The sequence below is a fragment of the Anomaloglossus baeobatrachus genome, chromosome 5, assembly GCF_048569485.1.
Source record: "Anomaloglossus baeobatrachus isolate aAnoBae1 chromosome 5, aAnoBae1.hap1, whole genome shotgun sequence".
Lineage (NCBI taxonomy): Eukaryota > Metazoa > Chordata > Amphibia > Anura > Aromobatidae > Anomaloglossus > Anomaloglossus baeobatrachus.
The window spans coordinates 291,283,317-291,299,595 of NC_134357.1; the positions used below are offsets into that span (position 1 = coordinate 291,283,317).

Sequence of the window (16,279 nt, forward strand, 5' to 3'; positions counted from 1 at the left end):
CATGGAATATCAAAGTAATTACACCAGGGTCATCAGGTCTAAGATCGATTTAATAGTGTATGCAGTCTGTATTATGAAACGGAATGATAGCTGTGGTTTAAGGACACCTTTGAGGTGGTACCTAATACTGGCAGTTGGTTTAAGGACACCTTTGAGGTGATACCTAAGCCTGGAAGTTGGTTTAAGGACACCTTTGAGGTGGTACCTAATCCTGAGAGTTGGTTTAAGGACACCTTTGAGGTGATACCTAAGCCTGGAAGTTGGTTTAAGGACACCTTTGAGGTGGTACCTAATCCTGAGAGTTGGTTTAAGGACACCTTTGAGGTGGTACCTAATCCTGAGAGTTGGTTTAAGGACACCTTTGAGGTGGTACGTAATCCTGGGAGTTGATTTAAGGACACCTTTGAGGTGGTACCTAATCCTGGGAGTTGGTTTAAGGACACCTTTGAGGTGGTACCTAATCCTGGGAGTTGCTGTAGCGGTTCTTGTCTGTAACAGAAGGAATATAGTGCACACTAGCCAATTTTATTTTACTGATTTTTGCATAAATTAGAGGCTCGAAAAAATTTAAGGACTCAAATGATACTCTCTAAGCCCTGAAGAACTGGTTACCTGACTTGTTTAGTTTTGAAAATACTTATATTCCTGATTATATAACAATTCTGAATATTGTAGCATACCATTCCCCATGGTATTCTTCTTACAAATTTGGAAATAAATAGAAAATTGGGTTTTATTATTACCATAAAAAAGGGTGCGTTGTTATGCAGTCTGGCACTGTGCAATCAGTGTTACGTGCCAGACAGAGAAGGGACATACCGCTTCACAACAGGGAACAGCAGCACCCAAAAGACAAACAGGAGGAATAAACAGAGGAACAGCAAAATGAATAGCTCAATGTGAGGGGTTTAGGGGTTAACAAGAGAGTGACGTAAATGTTTAGGTTGTGATAAGAACTAGTGTTTAATAAGGATTTATTGCAAACAAACACAAAAAAAAGAATTTTGTTTACTTACCGTAAATTCTTTTTCTTATAGTTCCGTATTGGGAGACCCAGACCTTGGGTGTTTAGCTTCTGCCTCCGGAGGACACACAAAGTACTACACTTAAAAGTGTAGCTCCTCCCTCTGAGCTTATACACCCCCTGGTGAGCCAGTCCCAACCAGTTTAGTGCAAAAGCTGAAGGAGAATAGCCACCCACAAGTAGAACGGACAAGAGCCGGAACAACCGGAGACTCTGTCCACGACAACAGCCGGTGATAACACACGGAACAAGAATTTGCCAACAGGCAACCGGGAGGGTGCTGGGTCTCCCAATACGGAACTATAAGAAAAAGAATTTACGGTAAGTAAACAAAATTCTCTTTTTCTTTATCGTTCCTTTGGGAGACCCAGACCTTGGGACATTCCAAAGCAGTCCCTGGGTGGGAAATAAACAGAAAAACTAAGAAGTAGGCAGAACCTAACTTCACAAATGGGCGACAGCCGCCTGAAGGATGCGTCTGCCCAAGCTCGCATCTGCCGAAGCATGAGCATGCACTTGGTAGTGCTTCGAGAAAGTATGCAGGCTAGTCCAAGTGGCAGCCTGACAGACTTGTTGAGCCGTAGCCTGGTGCCTAAAAGCCCAAGAGGCACCGACAGCTCTGGTCGAGTGTGCCTTGATCCTCGGCGGGGGAGGCACCTGAGTACTCTGGTAGGCGTCCGAAATAGTCGATCTAATCCAACGGGCTAAGGTCGGCTTAGAAGCAGGGAGGCCCTTGTGCCGACCTGAGGTTAGCACAAAAAGAGAGGTGCACCGCCTGAGCGCAGCGGTGCGAGACACATAGATCCGGAGAGCACGCACCAGATCTAGAGTATGCAGCGCTTTTTCAAAGCGATGAACAGGGGCCGGACAGAAGGAAGGTAAGGTAATGTCCTGGTTAAGGTGGAAGGGAGAGACCACCTTAGGAAGAAAGTCCGGAGTCGGACGGAGAACCACCTTGTCTTGATGAAAAACTAAAAAAGGGGACTCCGAGGAGAGCGCAGCCAAATCAGAGACCTGAGCCAGCCGAGCGAGACGCCGCTGGAACAGAACTGACAGAGCTGAGACTTTTTTCCTTGAGAGAGTTGAGGGACAGTCCTAGCTGCAGACCGGACTGTAGAAAAGACAGAAGGGTCGGCAAAGAGAATGGCCAAGGAGGATGGCCGGTAGAGCGACACCAGGACAGGAAAATTTTCCAAGTCCTGTGATAGATCTTAGCGGAGGAAGACTTACGGGCCCGAGTCATAGTGGAGATGACTTCAGGAGGAATACCAGAAGCCGTCAAAATCCAGGACTCAAGAGCCACGCTGTCAATTTGAGGGCCGCAGAATTCGGGCGGAAAAACGGACCTTGCGAGAGTAGATCTGGACGGTCCGGGAGATGCCACGGCATCTCTACGGACAGTTGGAGCAGGTCCGGATACCAAGCTCGCCTGGGCCAGTCCGGTGCAATGAGGATGACTCGACGGCCCTCCATTCTGATCTTGCGCAGGACTCTGGGCAAGAGAGCTAGAGGGGGAAACACGTAGGACAGACGAAACTGGGACCAGTCTTGAACCAGAGCGTCTGCGGCGAAGGCATGAGGATCGTGGGAGTGAGCGAGCCACGTAAACAGGAACTTTGTTGTTGTGACGGGATGCCATTAGGTCCACGTCCGGAGTGCCCCATTTGCGGCAGATTGACTGAAACACTGCCGGGAGCAAAGACCACTCGCCACCGTCCACGCTTTGACGGCTGAGATAATCTGCCTCCCAGTTTTCCACGCCTGGGATGTGGACTGCGGATATGGTGGACTTGGAGTCCTCCGCCCATTGAAGGATGCGTTGTACCTCCATCATTGCCAGGCGGCTGCGTGTCCCGCCTTGGTGATTGATGTAGGCAACCGCTGTCGCGTTGTATGACTGGACTCGAATGTGCCTGCCCGCCAACAGGTGGTGAAATGCTAGGAGAGCTAGAAGCACGGCTCTGGTTTCCAGCACATTGATTGAAAGGGCTGACTCGGACGGAGTCCAAGTGCCCTGCACTCTGTGGTGGAGATATACCGCTCCCCAGCCGAATAAACTGGCATCCGTGGTGAGAATCACCCAGGACGGGGCCAGGAAGGAGCACCCTTGGGACAGGGAGAGGGGCCGAAGCCACCACTGAAGAAAGCTCCTGGTCCGTGGCGACAGAGCCACTAACCCGTGTAAGGAGGAAGGCCGCTTGTCCCAACAGCGGAGAATGTCCAGCTGCAGGGGGCGCAGATGGAACTGGGCAAAGGGAACAGCCTCCATGGACGCCACCATTTGACCCAGCACCTGCATCAACCGCCTGAGGGTATAACGGCGGGGCCTCAGCAGAGAGAGCACCGCTAGCTGGAGTGACTGCTGTTTGATTAAGGGCAACTTCACAAGTGCCGGCAAAGTCTCGAACTGCATCCCTAGGTACGTGAGACTTGGTCGGAGTCAGAGTGGATTTGGGAAGATTGACAAGCCACCCAAATTGGGCTAGAGTGGCGAGAGTGAGCGAGACACTCCGCTGACAGTCTGCGCTGCATGGGGCCTTGACTAGAAGGTCGTCCAGGTAAGGGAGCACTGCCAACCCCTGGAGGTGCAGAACCGCAATCACTGCTGCCATGACCTTGGTGAATACCCGAGGGGCCGTGGCTAACCCGAAGGGGAAAGTTACGAATTGGAAATGATCCTCTCCTATTGCAAAACGTAACCAACGCTGGTGTGAAACTGCAATTGGCACATGTAGATAGGCATCTCTGATGTCGATGGACGCCAGGAAATCCCCTTGGGTCATTGAGGCAATGACTGATCGCAGAGACTCCATGCGAAAATGCCGCACCCGAACATGCTTGTTGAGAAGCTTGAGATCCAGGAAGGTACCGTCCTTTTTGGGAACTAGGAAGAGGTTTGAGTAAAAACCTCTGAACCGTTCCCGGGCGGGAACTGGTACAATTACTCCGTTTGCCTGCAAGGATGCCACGGCCTGTGAGAAGGCCGCGGCCTTGGAGTAGGGGGGAGTTGAGAGAAAAAATCTGTTTGGCGGGCTGGAAGAGAATTCTATCCTGTAGCCGTGAGATATGATATCTCTCACCCACTGATCGGAGACTTGTTTTAACCAAGCGTCGCCAAAGTGGGAGAGCCTGCCACCGACTAAGGACGTTGCTGGAGCGGGCAGAGAGTCACGAGGAGGCTGCCTTAGTGGCAGAACCTCCTGCGGTCTTCTGCGGACGCGCTTTTGGGCGCCAGTTGGATTTCTGATCCTTAGCTGAGTTAGCGGACGAGTCGGAGGGCTTAGCGGACGACCAGTTGGAGGAACGAAACGTCGACTGATTCCTACCCTGGGCGGGTTTCCTGGTCTTGGTTTGTGGCATGGAAGTACTCTTCCCGCCAGTAGCTTCCTTAATAATTTCATCCAGCTGTTCACCGAACAGCCGGGAACCAGCAAAAGGGAGCCCAGCAAGGTACTTCTTTGAAGAAGCATCTGCCTTCCACTCTCGAAGCCACAAGATCCTGCGGATAACGAGGGAATTAGCTGAAGCCCCCGCTGTGCGGTGAGAAGCCTCTAGCATGGCAGACATGGCATAAGATGAAAAAGGTGAAGCTTGAGAAGTTAAGGCAAACATCTCAGGCATAGATTCCTTGGTGAGGGAATGCATCTCCTCTAGAGAAGCAGAGATGGCTTTGAGGGCCCACACTGCTGCAATAGTCGGGGAACACGCGGCCCCCGCCGCTTCATACACAGATTTGGCCAGAAGGTCAATCTGACGGTCAGTGAAATCCTTAAGTGAGGTGCCGTCAGCCACCGACACAACGGTCCGGGCTGAGAGCCTAGACACCGGGGGGTCTACCTTTGGGGAGTGAGACCACTCCTTGACCACCTCAGGTGGAAAGGGAAAACGGTCATCAGAACCACGCTTTGGGAAGTGTTTGTCAGGACAGGCCCTGTGTTTGGTCACAGCGGTCTGAAAACTGGAGTGGTTAAAGAACACACTCTTTACTCTCTTAGGCGAGGTAAACTGGTGCTTTTCTGCCAGAGAGGGTTGCTCCTCTGATACTGGCGGATTGAGATCCAGCACAGAATTAATAGAAGCAATCAAGTCACTAAGATCTGAGTCACCCTCGAGATCGATGGGGTACATGGAGTTAGCCTCCGAGCCCCCCGTAAGGGCATCCTCCTCATCTTGCGAGTCAGCTCTTGAATCAGAGCCGCGGAATGAGGAGGGAGAGGAAACCCTGCGCCTTCTCTTAGGAGGACGGGGTCTGGGACCTGATGACGAATCCTCTGTGAGCTCCGATGGACGGAGGTCAGAGGATAGGGATCCTAAAAGACCCTTAGCAAGAGCATTAGAGGCACCCTGTGAGGAGGGCTGATGCATATTCATCAAAGTCCTGGACAAAAGTCCCATGGACTCAGCAAATGACTGGGATATAGACCTAGAGAAGGACTCTACCCAGGCCGGGGGTTCAGCCACAGGTGCAGAGGCAGCCGGAGAGACCACTGGGGGTGAGAGTCCAGGCTGTGGCACCGCCAAGTTAGAGCAGACATCACAATGTGGATAGGTGCTCGGCTCAGGCAGCAGGAGCTTACATGCAGTGCATGCAGAATAAAGCTTTGGAGCCTTGCTCCTCGTGTGAGACATGCTGCTGGAGTGGGGGCTCTACAAGAGAATGAACCCCAGGGAGAATATACAGAGGTCCACAACCGGAGACCGGCTGTGGCTTACCAGACCGCTGGAAGCGGTGTTGTGTGCCCTCCAGATCCCGAAGCCCGGACCCCCAATGCACAGCACCTCAGCAGGGATGCAGAGTGCAGAAAAGCCCAGCACAGAGTGAACTCTGCCTAAGAAAATGGCCGCCGGAGCGAAGAGAGGGGGCGGGACTTGGGGGCGTTCCTGTAGGAGAGCGGGAACTGGAGGGCCATAGAGACCTGCAGGGGAGGAGACACGCCCCAGCAGTGGGGAGTGTCCCTCCCCTGTGCAGGACGGCCGCCGGGAGGAGCCGTGCCTGTCCCTCTGCATGAGTGACATGCGAGGGTAGTTAACAGAAACTAGGTCTCCGGCAAAGCCGGGGCCTAAATTTAAGCGGCGAGGCCGACGCGCAGACACCATCGGCGCGGTTCTCGGGCGAAAGCTAGAGAACCCGCCGGAAATGCCAAAATAAATACATTCAGCATACTCTCCCCATACAATAAAGAACAGGGACCCCCAACATATAAACGTCTCAGGTACTTAGCTGCTGAGACGCAGGGCCAGGTCCCTGGGGATGAGTGCTCCGGTCACAATTAATATGTCATAATTTATATACATTCCTAACTTAGTCCAGAAAACTATTGATACCTATATTGTATTTGTATTTGCATTTTATTTTACATGTAATAACTTTCATGGTAACTTTATTTTTGAATATGTAAAGTGCTTAAGTGATTTAAACATCTGTTCTGATAATTAGCATTTGCATATAAACTCTGTAGCGCCGTCTCTCCAGCATCATGATTAAGGGTGCGTGTTTTCACCTGAAACGTGTAGTGCTGGTCATGTCATTCTCTGTGTCTGCATGATGAAATAAAGACGTGATTCTTTGCCTGAAGAGCTGGACATCCTCTTTTTTCTGCTGTGGATGGAGACCGATCTCCTGCCAGGCATGGAGACCGTGCTGGCTCCCACTTCAAGCCAGAGCCCAGGAGGGATAGTGAAGGAGCACGGCATGTAAGGCTCCAGCCTTGGAAATCAACCTTACAACACCGCCGACACAGTGGGGTGAGAAGGGACATGCCGGGGGTCCAGACGTGGACCCGCACTTCTTCAATCTCTTCCAAAAAAGGAAAAAAATTATGAGAATGCATGTGTGGATGTATGCATCCTGAACACAAAGCGATAAACTGGCTGGGACTGGCTCACCAGGGGGTGTATAAGCTCAGAGGGAGGAGCTACACTTTTAAGTGTAGTACTTTGTGTGTCCTCCGGAGGCAGAAGCTAAACACCCAAGGTCTGGGTCTCTGAAAGGAACGATAAAGAAATTATTTTTTATCTTCTGCCAGCCCATGATCATATAAGGAACAAACGTGAAGAAGTTGATGTCACATGCATCTAATTAAAAGCAATAGTCTTCATGTAATTGTCCAAAAATAATAGGTAAATCTGTGCAAGTACTATAAAACATGATGCGTTTCCGATGCAACAAGCACCATTAATTCATGGTACAGTGGAACCTTGGTTAATGAGAACAATCCGTTCTGGGAGTGTGCTTGTAAACCAAGTTACTCGTCTAGCAAAGCAAAATTTCCCATAGGAAATAATGGAAGCTCAGACAATTCGTTCCACAACTTGTTCAATGTCCCATCCTGGTCCCCTATTGTGCCAATCCACACATGCACAAACACACACATATTATGCTCACCTTACCTTGCGTTCCCTCGCCGGCCTCCTGGTTCTTGTAGTTCGCCAGTATAGGATGTGTATCTGGTAACCATCGAGACTGATACCGGACCTTCTGCTGCCAGAGCGCGGACGTCAAAGGCATGAGCCGCTTGCCTCCGATTGGCCAGCGCGCTGATTTTGAGTAGCGGCTGACAGCGGAAGCTCCGGCATCGGTCGCGATGGTTATCCGATACACATCCTGTATCGGCGGAACTGCAAGTTCCAGGAGGATGGCGAGGGAACGGAAGGTAAGGTGAGCATAATATGTGTGTGTTTGTGTGGACTGCAAGAGCGTGTCAGTGCGCGGTGAAAGTATATAACCAGAAGTGTGTGCGGTGAGTATTTGCTCGTACAGCAAAGATTGCTCGTAAACTGAGTTACAAATTTACAGCAAGCTTTGCTCGTATAGCGAAATACTCGCACACCAAGTTACTCGTAAACCGAGGTTCCACTGTATACTTTTTCCTGATGACCATCATAAGACATTACGTATGCTACTACAATTGTAACTCCCTGAACCGCACCACTAGAGGGCGTTCAATGCGTAACCATATAGAGTAAGCTTCCTTTAATGATGGCCAAAAATTGGATCTCTTAAATCTACGGTATGCCTGTGCTGGAGAATTATACCCCAACAACAGAAAAACGGAGCTCTAAGCACTTGCAAAACCATATTAAAAAAAATATATTACAGAAACAGCACAGAAATGTAAACTTATTTATGTAGGATTTCTACTTCAAAGCAATATCCACTTATCTGAACCCAGATCAAATCCATTATTATATATAATGCCAATCTGATTTCTTTTAGGCATGAATATACGTAGATCATATCTAACAGAGGAGCCTAAGGATTTGTTTACACTATACGATGCACAGCGTTAACAGGAATATGCTACCAAATATGAGATAAGTATAATGTAGAGACAGAGACCCTGATTCCAGCAATGTGTCACTTACTGGGCTACTTGCTGTAATTTTGATAACATTGCAGTTTTATCAGCAGGAGATTATAGCTAGAGGACTAGAAAACCTGCTAAACCTGTAATCCTATAAATTCATGAGAGATGTATAACTTTGTTCTGGCCACTGATTGGCAGTTTTTGTGTGCACTGTGCATTGGCAGAAAGCTGCCAATCAGTGGTGTGGGTGGGGCTATACAGAATGCCGCATTCAGAGAACTGGTAGATCTGCAGCAAATAAAGCATTAATTTTATCAAAACTGCAGCAAGCAGCCCAGTACGTACTACACCACAGCCTCATCATGCTACTCTCAGATGGGGCAGAAAAACCGAATGATCGAATCTCTATAAATGGCTGCTTACTAGTAAGGTGTGCGGAAAGCGATCGTTTAATAGCCTGTTTCCCCAGGCTGACCCAGCTTCAGGTGTACATTGAACAATCTAAGGCTACTTTCACACCTCCGGTTTCTGCAATGCGGCACAATACGGCACTCTGCAGAAAAACCGCAACCGTTTTTTTTGCCGCCGGTTGCGGGTTTTTTTGCATAGACTTACATTAGTGCCGTATTGTGCCGCAGGAGCTTGCGTTCGGTCCGGTTTTTGCCGCATGCGGCAGATTTAGCCGATGCCGCGACCGGACAGAACGTTCCCTGCAACGTTTTTTGCTCCGGCAAAAATAACCGCATCGCGCCGCATCCGGCCGCTGCGGCGCATTTTCAATGCATGCCTATGGACGCCAGATGCGGCGCGATGCGGAAAAAAACCGCATCCGGCCGCCGCATGCGTTTTTTTCCACTGCGCATGCTCAGTAGCGTGCCGCAACCGGAAAAAAACGGACCGGCCGCATGTAAAAACTTATGCAAAGGATGCGGTGTTTTCGCCGCATCCGTTGCATAGGTTTCACAGCCGGATTGAGCCGCACAGCTCAAACCGGATGTGTGAAAGCAGCCTAATAGATCACACAGTGCACATTTACTACAGAGAATAACTGCAGCCCAAGTCCGGCTCACAAAGGACGATCCGCTACCAAAAACTATGATCTTTTATACAGTACAAAAATCATTTCACCTGACGAGCGAGCACGTCTGCTCATGCTCATATTTTGAGTGATTGTAGCCCGTTTACCCTGAAAGATTATTGTGAAATGTGCATGGCTAGGAAGACTCATTCATGATAATTGTGCAGTGTAAATGGACCTGCAGAGAATGACAGTTCAAACCAAGCACAGAAGCATCATGGCGGGGCTAAACATTTAAGTGTAGCTTCCCACCCGCTTGTTTCCGCTCTTTTTCCACCTTTTCCTCATCTTTGATTAACAGGTCTGTCTTCATAGCGCAGAGAAGAGAGGATAACAAAAAAAACACAAATAGGTGGGAAGGTGTATGTATATGTTTTACCCTGCCATGATGCACCGAGCACCTGTGCTAGGTTTGAACAGTCATCCTGTGCCGACATGTTCTCTTTAAAGGGACTATCGGCACAGAATGACTGGTCAAACCAAGCACAGATGCTCAGTGCATCATCTTGGGGCTAATCCTTTAAATACACCTTTCCCACCTGCTTATTTCCCTCTTTCTTCACCTTTTCCTCTTCTTTGATTGACGGGTCTTTCTTCATAGAGGAGAGAAGGGGGGAGATGGATAAAAAAAACAAGTAGGTGTGAAGGTGTATTTAAATGGTTTGCCCCGCCATTATGCACAGAGCGCCAGTGCTTGGTTTGAACAGTCATCCTGTGTCGACATGTTCTCTTTAAAAGGACTATCAGCACAGAATGACTGTTCAGACCAAGTACAGGAGCTCAGTGCACAATGGCGGGGCAAAACATTTGCGTGCACATTCCCGCCTACTTGTTTCCCCCTATCTACACCCTCCCCTCGTCTTTGATTGACAGCTCTGGGATCATAGAGCAGAGAAGGGAGGAGATGGATGGATAGAAAATAATATGGTGGGAAGGTGTATGTAAATGATTAGTCGCCATGATGCCCTAGCGCCTGTGCTGGGTTTGAGCAGTCATCCTGTGCTGACAGAGTTCTTTTAATCTTCACTACAGCCAATAGGTCAGGTGTTTCTACAGCCAAGCACCCCAGGAGCCTGTAGCAGTTCTTATTCCTTTATAGTGAAGGAGCACTGTCTCAAAGATTCTTTAGAAGCAGGAAACAAAGCAACATATGGACATAAACCACGATCAGCCAAGAGTTGGCTTTTACCATTTCGGAAAGTACCCAACTACTGAGGTCAGAGTGGTTTAAAGCATGGTGAAGATGAGAGCTACATAAATGTTGGGGTGCTGTAGGCCGCCGAGTCCTCAGATATGGACAGTGCGTCCCTCATGGGCAGGACTCTCCTTCAATCCCTGGTCTAGTATCACTAGTATAACATAAGAGAGTGTATGGGCATGAGACAGGGAAAATCCAATGCCAATACAGTCACTTTAGGTGGCTCTCCATGAAGACAAAGCTTTTGGTATAGACTTTAGCCACCGATTCCCTACTTTTCAGATGCCGGAACTTGTAGAGGTTCTTTCATTTGGCTTAATAAGATGTGTTTGGACTCAGAGTCCTTCATCAGATTTATACACTGAGCTGACAGAATGTCTTGGCGCCAAATACAGGGGTCCGAGTAGACTAAAGTCCTAAACCATTCTTCAAAACATAAGAGGTTTAGGAAATGGATGCCATGTTACCTGTATAAGCCATGGATATGCTCAGCAGCAACATTTCTTTGGTTATAGACAGCCTCAAAGATTTTGCTGTAAGAAGAACACAAGAAATGGTGAATACTGAGAAGCAGGTGAGTCAAAAAATATCACATGGAGGGTCTGTACACTTACTGAAGGCATCCACAGCTTTTGTTAGGTTACTTTGTGAAGACCTGTGTAATAAAAAAAAGAAAAAAAAAAAACCTGGTGTCATGATACATTTTAATTTTGTGAGGAACATGAAAAGAAAGGAGCAACAAATGGTATTTCTCCTTTGAACACTTAACATTTATCTAATTTCAGTGTCCTTGTAAAAGAAATATTCCTCATCTTGCAATATGATGGCCTAGCTCTAGAATATGCTGCACCCTTTACGATAGAAGGCACTTACGATAGAAGGCACTTACGATAGAAGGCACTTACGATAGAGGGCACTTACGACATAGGGCACTATAGTTCCCAGGGGCCAGAAGCCCGCCTAAGCTGAAAATGAAGGAGCGGTAGTGCTGCATCCCCTTCGGTGCTCCCAAAGTCTTCTATATAAAGAGTACTTTTCCCCTAATGTTGAATTTCTAAAAATCCGCATACACTTTGCTAGAATTGTATGATACAAAGTAGGGGAAAAAAAGCATCACATGCTTATCTTAGTGTGTCCGCATGAGCCCTCCTTTACACATCCCTGTCTCCGGTACATGTGACGTCCGTTTTCACACGTACCAGAGACAAGGACACATGCAGACCCATTGAAATCAATTGGTTTGTGCACACCTCCGTGTTTTCAGTCCGTGTGGAGAACATGCGTGTCTAGGCACTCCAAAAGGTGACATGTCCATTTTCTGAAGGCAACACGGCTGTTACACGGACCACACATTGATGTGATCAGTGTGACACGTACCAGAAGAAACACGTCACTTAAAAAAAAAAATATATATATTTTTTACACTTACCTGTCTCCGATGCTGCTGTTACTTCTGGGCCCACTCATTATGCTCATGAATATTCACTGCACTGACTGCAGACCCGGAAGCAACAGCAGCGCCGGGGACTGGCAAGTATACCAGCTCATGCTGTCCATGTGCTATCCGGATGTCACACAGACAGCACACCGATGACATACACTGACACACGAATGACCCACGGAATTTCACAACGGACCATGCAAAACTTTCGCTTTTTTGCACAGATGTGTGACAGGGGCCTTATAAAGTATAAAAAAAACCAAAATGTGTCAATTCTGCACCTAAAAATTAGAAAACATTTAAAAAAAAAAAAAAAAAAGAAGAAAAACGGCAACACCATTATTAGAGCAGAAAATTGCTCTTCCCGGTGTCGGTGCTACTCCCTCTTCAGTGGTGAGGAACAGACCATCGAAAAAGCATTGTGAATACTCCCAAAGGTGGCAGTAATTTATTGACATAAAATAGTTTACTATACAACGCGTTTCAGCAGTGAGGCCTTTCTCATGTATATATAAAATGATATCTAAAAATGTATTGTTATACAATTTCATTATATGAACCTAAAAAAGGCCAAAATGCGTTGTTTTACACTATTTTATGGGAATAACTTACTGTCACCTTTGGGAGTATTCTCAATCCGCTGTGGATGGTCCGATCCTCACCACTGAAGATGAAGTAGCACCAACACCGGGAACAGCAATCTTCTTCCCTTCTTGTCGGGATCCCTCTGGAGGATGCCACTGCAGTTCACCGGACCGGCGGCCACCTGTCCATCCAGTGCATTGGGATAGGTTCGCTTGTTATGCATTGATTTCCACTGCAATAGGAGAGTGCAATATTATACCTTATACTGCAAATTCAATCATTCTATGACTACACTAAGATAGCGCCGTAATTTTGCCTTTCACAAGTGGAACTTTTCCCCACAATTATTAGAGCAGATTGGTGCAGACGTCTGCGGGAAAGAATGTAGCATTTTTTGCATGTGGGATCATGGCCGAAAGGGACATTACAACCTAGCAATTAATGAGGACAGTAAACTGGGGAGACTATTTTATCAAAAAGTGGAGTCAAAGGTATCAAAATGGAGAGAAAAAGGATTGAATTGCTGGGTTTCTATGTAAATTTTCTTCGCGTTCCTATAATCTGTAGAAAAAAAAAATGGATTTGTGCTGCAGCTGGATACCCAATACAAAAAATATAGGGCTGAAGTTTACCCCGAGGGCAGTCACACTGGAGACATAAAATCCCTACTTAAATTGCCTGTATATAGTATAAAGTATGAAGCACTCACGCGCTCCCTTCCAGGACATCCGAATTTCCATCATCATCTTCATTCAGCGGAGATACATTCGGCTTTGGTGTCCTGATCAGAAAAAATAGGACAGTCCCAACCAAGCTGATCACTGTAAGAGCGATGAATACCGTCCTCCGGGCTCTTTCTGGCTCGAAAAAATACAAACATGATAAATAACGACAGGGTCACTATTACAGATACGTATGACACCTAGCGGTATAAAACGTACATACATATAGGACCGGTGTTGAACACATAAGAACCTGGTGCCTCAATGGTGGAAACAGAATGACCAGGGAGGTTTTAATAAGAAAGGTTCTGTACGCATAGCATTATGACCCTGCTCTTACAAGAGTCATGTTGGGTAGATAAATACATTATGATCCATCTTACAGTGGGACTAAGAAAGGATAAATCAGGTTTTTATTACCGTATTTTTCGTTCTATAAGACGCACCCCAAATTTAGAGGGGAAAAAAAAAAAAGTAAAAAAAAAAAAAAAAAAAATGGGATCTGTTTTATAATCTGGTGGTGTCTTACCAGGGAGAGGGGGCAGCAGCGGAGCGGGGATCACAGGAGGCAGGAGCGGTACTGGAGTACTGAAATACTGCGAGTAGTATAGAGGGGGCCCAGATACTTACTGTGGGTGCTGCTCTGTGCAGGGCCGGTGACGCCGCTCCACTCTGTGCGGGGCCGGTGACGGGGCTGCTGTGTGTGGGGGGCAGTGAGTCATCAGCCATTCTAAAGATGTTGGCGGTGAGCGCTTTATAGAATGGCGGTCGGAGTCGGCGCATGCGCAGATGAGAGCTTGACCCTAGGCGCTATTATTTGAAACCCTGACCGCCAACATCTTCAGAATGACCGGAGCAGATAAGCGCCGAGCAGAACAGAGCAGAAGAGCGCCGAGCAGAACGGAGCAGAAGAGCGCCGAGCAGAACGGAGCAGAAGAGCGCCGAGCAGAACGGAGCAGAAGAGCGCCGAGCAGAACGGAGCAGAAGAGCGCCGAGCAGAACGGAGCAAAAGAGCGCCGAGCAGAACGGAGCAGAAGAGCGCCCAGCAGAACGGAGCAGAAGAGCGCCCAGCAGAACGGAGCAGAAGAGCGCCCAGCAGAACGGAGCAGAAGAGCGCCCAGCAGAACGGAGCAGAAGAGCGCCCAGCAGAACGGAGCAGAAGAGCGCCCAGCAGAACGGAGCAGAAGAGCGCCCAGCAGAACGGAGCAGAAGAGCGCCCAGCAGAACGGAGCAGAAGAGCGCCGAGCAGAACGGAGCAGAAGAACACCAAGCAGCACGGAGCAGAAGAACGCCAAGCAGAACGGAGCAGAAGAGCAGAACGGAGCAGCCGAGCAGAACGGAGCAGCCGAGCAGAACGGAGCAGCCGAGCAGAATGGAGCAGCCGAGCAGAACGGAGCAGCCGAGCAGAACGGAGCGGCGCCACCTGATGCACACAACAGCGTCACACAGACCAGCAGCACACCAGATAGTATTACCCCTGCCTCCTTTGACCCCTCTGCACATCCCCCCGGTAAGCTACTTTCGGATTTTAAGACGCACCCCTCATTTTCCTCCCAAAGTTTTGGGAGGAAAAGTGCGCCTTATAATCTGAAAAATACGGTAATTCTACTGGATAGAAGAGGGCAATGCTGCCCTCTGGCAAGGAGCATTGGAAACTAAAGGAAAGTACATTGTGATTACCAGTTACACACTCCTGACGCACAGGTCAGATTATTTCAAATCAAGAATTTTCTTTGCAGTGCACCAGAGACCGGAACAGTCTTTTTTCATTTGTGTATGGGATGTGTGCATGTATATAGGAGGCTATGTGGGGGCTCATACTGCATTTAGGGGGACTGTGTGGGAGCTCATGCTATATATGAGATTCATACTGTATGTAGGGGGTGTTCACATTCTGCTCAATATTAAAAGGGAACCTGTCAGCAAGTTGCTCACCTATAAGCTGCTGCCACCACCAGTAAGCCCTTATATACAGCATCTAGAATACTGTATATAAGGGCAGAGAGAAGTGCGCCTGCGCAGGAGCGTGATTGGGGAAGCTGTGTAAAAGATGAAGGATGCGTCATTCACATGAATCAAGAAGGAGCACGGCAATCACAATGTAAAGAAGATGCCGGACCACTGACACCTATCAGACAGGACCACCCCCTATGTGAGTATAATGAAAGATGTTTTTTATGTTATACAGAGCGGCCTGGGCTCTTATATACGGTATTCTGGAATACATAAAAGGGCTCAGTGGTGGAGGCCGCAGCTTATAGGGGAAAAATCTGGTGACAGCTTCCCATTAAGTGACACAAGTAATATAAAATACTTAATATTAATATTAACATTCATTATGAGTAGAATTATTTTCAGCTTATTGGTTCGGCCTCCACAGCAGTAACGGTCTCTCATGTGGCTCCTTGGGAAAATTAAATGCCCACCTCTGTCATATACTAATCTATACACTATATGTGGTATCTTATGTGCACAGATATCCGATGTTCTTAAATATATCATATTCTGTACTTGTAGTATAACATCGGATGTCTGTAGTGTGACGGTGTGGGCCCCGAGTGTATGGGGGCCACACGTCAGGTAGCGTCAGCAACACACGTACAGTCTCTTTATAATAATTCCAGCAGTTTATTTAAAATACTCCCAACATAAACTGCTCTTGTACATAAACGATCCACGTACCATGGCTTCCAGTCCATTACAAGTTCATAGTGGAAGTTTAACCACTTTCCCTACTCTCTGGCACCTGCTAGCAGACACCTCTAGCTGAGGTTCCTTCTCAGCCCCCAGGGCCCTCTGCAGACCACTGGGTCTGTGTCTCCTCCAGGAGAGGTTCGGCCCTACAGCCCTGGCCTGGCTGCACTCACCTCAGTCTCGACTCAGACTCAATATCGGAGCCCTGTGCTCAGCCTCCACACAGGTTG

General features: G+C 48.1%; 1 protein-coding gene across 1 annotated transcript in view; it reads right to left on the reverse strand.

Annotated features, from left to right (window-relative positions):
* The window catches only part of MFSD11 (major facilitator superfamily domain containing 11), a 91,725-nt gene that overhangs the window by 27,362 nt on the left and 48,084 nt on the right, over nucleotides 1-16,279 (reverse strand). Inside the window, exons 8-10 of the mRNA XM_075347470.1 lie at nucleotides 13,343-13,490; nucleotides 11,222-11,262; nucleotides 11,075-11,140 (exon numbers count right to left, since the gene is read on the reverse strand). Of these exons, the coding sequence (XP_075203585.1) occupies nucleotides 11,075-11,140; nucleotides 11,222-11,262; nucleotides 13,343-13,490 (255 nt within the window). The remainder of the gene's footprint in view (nucleotides 1-11,074; nucleotides 11,141-11,221; nucleotides 11,263-13,342; nucleotides 13,491-16,279) is intronic.